The 6,187-nt window shown below is 53.4% G+C and overlaps 1 protein-coding gene across 1 annotated transcript in view; it reads right to left on the bottom strand.

Annotated features, from left to right (window-relative positions):
- Positions 1 to 806: 806 nt before the first annotated feature.
- Positions 807 to 6,187, bottom strand: part of Atac2 (Ada2a-containing complex component 2) — a 39,603-nt gene continuing 34,222 nt past the window's right edge. The window contains exons 17-18 of the mRNA XM_077692706.1: positions 5,559 to 5,691; positions 807 to 1,042 (exon numbers count right to left, since the gene is read on the bottom strand). Coding sequence (XP_077548832.1) covers positions 869 to 1,042; positions 5,559 to 5,691 — 307 coding nt within the window. The 3' untranslated portion in view covers positions 807 to 868. The remainder of the gene's footprint in view (positions 1,043 to 5,558; positions 5,692 to 6,187) is intronic.

The following is a 6,187-nucleotide window of genomic DNA, read 5'->3' as shown; positions in this document are numbered from 1 at the left end:
CCTCCCCTTTCCTTGCGTTTCTGGGTCGATCACTGGCAAGAGATAAGAGGTAAGTTGGGACAGCTTTCATCTCTCTCTCTCTCCCTTCATGGCTATGATAAACAGGGAGTACAGAAGTCAACATTCACAACATTTTTCTCAGGCCTGTAAAGACAAAAGATGCCCAGCAAGTAATGAGCACACATCGGTGCAACTTGCGCATCAGTCGCCCGAGTAATGTGCCCGTGATCTCGCACAGGTCTCCAAAGACTGCACTTTAATTTGAATGATACTCGCAGGCTCAGTTGTTATAACCGATAATGAGGAAAATGAACACTGTAATAAGCAGTTTACTCTACCTTACAGTGAAGTCGATGGTGCTGTGTCTGTCCATTGTCATATACAATATAGTATATTAACCGGTCTAAGTGGGTCTTGAGATGTAATAACTCCGCTACAAGGACACTAGTGAACATTCCAGCCATACGTACCATGCAGAATTATCAATAGTGGCAACATTGGTGCAGTGCACCAGTTGTTCACTGTTCACCGATATTAGCAGATGGTGACATCAAATTTTGGGTATTCAACGTGTTGAAGCTACATCTGGGATATGAGGCACACTTTAGTGGACGAGGACTCCAAATTAATTTCGATCCCACGGCGATCTCTAATATGCGCCGACTTCTCGACACATGGCCATTTTCACTTTTCGCCTCCATCAGAAAAGTGGCCACTGTGGCTGAGAATCGAACCCGCATCATTGGGGTCTGCAGCATCTTATCCCGAGCATGCATACCCAGTAATGTCACACAGTCAAGACAAGAGTTTGTTTTGAGAAAAGCGTTTTCTATTTACACATATACAACGCAGCCATGCAGGGCCGGTGCTATCTGCTGAGCCTGAGGAAGAGGGCGTGCTTGCACTCCTTGGAGTCTGCCGGGAAGTACTTGTCGTAGAAGTCCAGGATGAACTCCTCCGTCTTGAAGCCAAACTTCTGGTACAGCAGCAGGGCCGGGTTGGTGACGGAAACGTGCAGGGTGACGTCTTTCCCCATGCACGTCTGCGCGTAGAACAAGAGGGCGTGTCACGTCACACTCACACTGCGTGACCCTGAATTGAATCTCATTTGTTGCACTATAATCTAGCAGCAAAAGCAAACTGTCTGGATACCTAGTCTTTAGTGCAGAAAAAAAAAAAAAAAAAAGAAAGTGCGCTTCTTATTTCATGCGGCAGCAAGCACCGTCAAAAAGATACGACAGATACAACAGATAGCACATATAAGACTTTTATGAGACCGGTGAACAGCGGCGCACATTTGTTGACAAGTGGCTGAATTAGATATTGCACGGTCTCTCAATCATCAGCATTTTTGTTCCCTGCTGGAGGTTAGGCAAAGCCCTAGTACCAAACAGTTTTGTGTGCTAATGTTGCACGTAAGTCGTAGAGTTGCATGAATGTTCAAAACTTTGAGTTCTTTGCAAGTAGTGGCTGCTATTAGATCCCACTTAATCCACAGAACAATCTAATCATTAAAAATATTCAATTTTTCTTTTCAATATTCACAATTTACGCAAAGGAATAAAGATTGTGGGGTATACGTGAGGGGTTCCTCGGGGCGACTTAGCCAGTCCTGGCGTAAGCCACCACGCTAGCTCCCGGCGTGTCAACCACGCGGGCTCCCATGGCTACGGCAGCCCAGCGAGGTTCGCCGATACGAGAACACAGTAGACAGTAGTGCCGAAGCACAGCCGTTTATTTGGGGAATCCCAAAGCATGCGAGCACAAGGCTCGACGGCGTTCACGAATCACGCCGTCCGGGTCGTGACCGCGAACGGGAGGTAGGCACTCACGGCGCGCGACAAACAAAGCTCCCACCTGAGATGCATGAATCCATCACCGCCGCGTTCCGCCGATGTCGCCCCTGCCGGGTCTCCGACGAGACTCTCACGACTCCCGTGCGCGCACGCTCGCGCCGCCCGCGCCCGCGCGCCTATCCCCGCACACATCGGTGGCGCCATCTCTCGGGGGACGCCGACGAACCAGCGGAGCGCTGGACCGGTTTCAGCCAAGGAGGAGCGCACAAGCGTCTCTCCCGAAGCGCGCGCTGGCTCGGGATCGCAGGTCGCGGTTCTCCACGATTCCCACACTCCTCCCCCCTAAAACTGGACGCCACTTGAGCTCGAGTGACGCCACGTTGCACCACACTCGTCACGACGTCTCAAGTCAGCAAAACAGCCACCGAACGCCACTCCACACCAAAGTTCGCCACACGATGCCGCCGTCGCGATGCTCGCCTCACAAACCCGCAAACACATTGCAATGGTTCCAAGTCTCTCGCGGTTGGGCAGCACAGCAGGTTGGCAGGCCCGGGGGTAGCCTGCAGCCGCAGCCGACGAACGCCGGGGTCGCGCCATGATGCGACCCCCACTCCCAGCTCGAGGCGGCAACAGGAACGGCCGCGCCCACTGCGGCTGCCCGAAGGCTCGCGCCGCTCGCGTAGGCGCCCGATCCCGCCGCCTCCTGGGTTCCGTGGCCGCTTCGGCCGCAGGTCCTCCCGAACGGTTGGCTGCCGCCCGGCAGGCCGGAGCAGCAATTGGCGGTAGCTCCGCGGGCCGCACTCGGCCCCGCCGGTGGTTCAGCAAGCCATCCTCGCTGTCCGTGGCAGTGGTGACTGGCGTGGCTCCCGGTGGTATCCGTTTGCAGGTCTCGCTCTCACCGTCTGGTTCAAACGATTCCCAAACTTGACGTGGGGAGCAGCGGGACTCCGCAATCTCCTGTGACTGGCCGGAAACCTTATCGACGATCTCGCCAAATAGGGTAACAAAGATGCCCGAGAGGACTCCCCCTTGCACGTTCGCTTGCTCGCGGAATCACGAGTCCGGCAACTGTGCTCCAGCAGCCACCCCCGCCTGGAGGCAGCTCGCCCGACTATTACGGGGGTTCAGCATCGAAACACCCGTCCGAGTAATTTCGGCTTGGTGCGTTGGTCGGCAAAGCAGCGTCAGCATCAAGCAGGCGGGGCTCCTGCAACTCACTCGCAGCAATACAAGCTGCCGTAGAGCCAGCGCCAACCGCAATACCAGCGGCTTACGGGCGCAAATCACCGGTATAGGTCGCCTGAGAGTCCGTCTCTTACTAAGACTGGCGATCTCTCGCGACCAAAGAGCCCGCTGCCGAGCCGCGCGAAGCTCTTACTGCCTAAACGCAATCTCGAGCGGAGACTTCACGGCATCGAGACGCACGCACTCCGGAAGCGCGGAGACAACGGTCCCATTGCTCCCGCTTCCCCCGCAGCGAGAGGAGACTGATTCTTCAGCGATCCCCCTCGCTCTTTGTCAGGCGTCAAATCGGCAGACACTCCGTCTCGGACTCGAAGCGCAGTAGCGGCGGCGGGCTCATCGTGCGGCTTGCGAACTCCCAAACACCGCACCCTCGCTCGGTAGTGTCCGCCGCGCCTGCGGGAAACTTCAACCGGCGCCGCCGGCACGACTGCGCGGGGACGGCGCTACGAGGAAGGCGACCCGCCGCCATGTTGGAACAAGGCCTACGCACCTCCCGTCTCGCAAGCGGGCCGCGACTGCGGTGCTCGGAGGTATCCTCCTGACTCACCGCCTGGTGCGTGTAGGAAGGTTTACACATTTGCCGTCACGGCTGTATCGGGCATCATAACTGTCTGCCTGCAACCGACTGGCGCGAGGCGTTTCGTCCGAAGTCTTCCGGATAAAGGGTAGCGGGCTACGACTGCAGAAACGGATTTCTCGGGGAGCTAGCAACCTCGAATTCGTCTGAAGACGAGACCCACGTTCGGGCGCCATGTGGGGTATACGAGGGGGTCCTCGGGGCGACTTAGCCAGTCCTGGCGTAAGCCACCACGCTAGCTCCCGGCGTGTCAACCACGCGGGCTCCCATGGCTACGGCAGCCCAGCGAGGTTCGCCGATACGAGAACACAGTAGACAGTAGTGCCGAAGCACAGCCGTTTATTTGGGGAATCCCAAAGCATGCGAGCACAGGGCTCCACGGCGTTCACGAATCACGCCGTCCGGGTCGTGACCGCGAACGGGAGGCAGGCACTCACGGCGCGCGACAAACAAAGCTCCCACCTGAGACACAAGTATCCATCCCCGCCGCGTTCCGCCGATCTCGCCCCGACCGGGTCTCCGACGAGACTCCCCTTCTCCCGTGCGCGCACGCTCGCGCCGCCCGCGCCCGCTGCGGCTATCCCCGCACACATCGGTGGCGCCATCTCTCGGGGGACGCCGACGAACCAGCGGAGCGCTGGACCGGTTTCAGCCAAGGAGGAGCGCACAAGCGTCTCTCCCGAAGCGCGCGCTGGCTCGGGATCGCAGGTCGCGGTTCTCCACGATTCCCACAAGATTCACTCAGTGATACAACACGAACACCTTCGAACTTCACTGAGCAGCCCGTGAGTTGGCTTTTCTGCACGACGCAGCAGCCGTGCAGTAAATGCCTATCACGCAGCACATGTGTATGCTAACTGCGGAAATGTCGGACAAAATGCAATGCTATTCGCACATGAAATTTATGACTGAAAAGGTCTCTTGTCAGTAGTGACAAAAGAAAGATGGTAATACTTTATGAGCACTGGCTATGCTTAATTAAGAGACAGCTGGCCGTAGCAGACATTATTACCCAGTGCGCGCTTTTCTTCATAGCCTGGAAGAACTTTCAAGCAGCCCGGAATACTCTCTGCGTGCAAAATATATTTGGAAACTCGCATTTGTTCACGACAGCGCCCACCAAGCTTTTTGCCACGTTGTGCTACCGAACATTTATAACCTTTTTCTGCCACTTACCTTACTGTACGTAAAGACATAAGCATTACCACAAAATTATATTGTTTTTCATAACAGTTAACTAAGTTTCGGAGATCCACAAATGTGAAAGCAAAGATATTCAATACTAAAATTGGTTGATCTGTTCGCAGTTAGTCGACATATTTTGTGTTCAATCTAGACCCATAAATTTCATGTTCCCATGCCTCTATTAGGAAGCTGCTAACTGTTACGACATCCAATGCACAATTCTGGAATGTCACTGATCCGCACCATTTTTCAGAACTGAACAGAGGAGAAAAAAAAAAAAGTACACACCCGAAACATGAAGCAAGCACACACGACACAATCTAAGGGAACTTCACAGCATGTTTTCTCTGTTCCCGATGCCACTTCGAAAACCACTCAGCTGCCAAAACATAAAATTTGAGGGGCATAAAGGCCACTTAACGGCCTGCAAATCAAGCTCCATGCTCCCCAGCGACACACTACTGTATTTATTCGAATATAAGGCGAGGTTTTTTTCCAAGATCCGCAGTCTCAAAGTCATATTTTTCTTTTCTGACCCTCGAAACTGCACCCTCGCCTTATAATCGAATAAATATGGTAGTACCTTTAACCTCGCAACTCTGTCCAGATTCCTTTTTGTTGATTACGGGAACCTATATTGTCCGGCATCAAGCCAAAGCACATGTCTTCAGCAAGGACACAGGTGTGCCCCAATCACCGATGGAGTGCGTTCAAACGGTTAATGACCATTACCGGTATGTGGCGCGCGGTACCTGTATGAGGTGGTAGAGCATGAACTTGGCAATGCCCGACCTCCGCCACTCCGGGTGGGTGAAGATGAAAGGGATGTATGCCTCGTTGAACTTGACGTCCGGCACCATGAACGCAAAGCCCACAACCAGCTTCCTGCAGCGAAGAAGTGGGGATGGGTGGTTAAGTCACACCCGTCGAGTTTCATACTAGTACATACTAATCACGGGCCGCTGTGGGCACCACCATATCCCTTAGCGAAATTCTTCGCATACTGAACTTCATTTCGCTCCTGAAGCCTAAATCAATAAAAAAGGGGAACACCTTTTTTTTTCTTCATCTTGCTTGAAGCTGCTCAATAATTCCTGACAAATAACTGTTTCGGAGCTCCTTACTTCTGGCGACGAAACAACTTTGAATAATCTTCTAGTATATAACAACTGGGATTAGCGCTTTAAAGGACAGGACACGTAAGAAAAAACATACAGGACTGGCGCCAGTCCTTGAGCGCCAGTACTTGAGTGCCAGTCCTGTCCGTTTTTTCTTACGTGTGTCCTGTTCTTTAAAGCGCTAATCCCAGTTGTTATGATCATGAACCAACTAGCCCAGCAGCAAGTTTTATTATTCTAGTATATACATTAGTAGGAAACTC

The sequence above is a fragment of the Haemaphysalis longicornis genome, unplaced genomic scaffold (genome assembly GCF_048455015.1).
Source record: "Haemaphysalis longicornis isolate Haplotype H1 unplaced genomic scaffold, Haemaphysalis longicornis Haplotype H1 scaffold_12, whole genome shotgun sequence".
NCBI classification, from domain to species: domain Eukaryota; kingdom Metazoa; phylum Arthropoda; class Arachnida; order Ixodida; family Ixodidae; genus Haemaphysalis; species Haemaphysalis longicornis.
The sequence above is the reverse complement of the archived record's forward strand: the minus strand, read 5'-3'. Positions and strand labels throughout refer to the sequence as shown.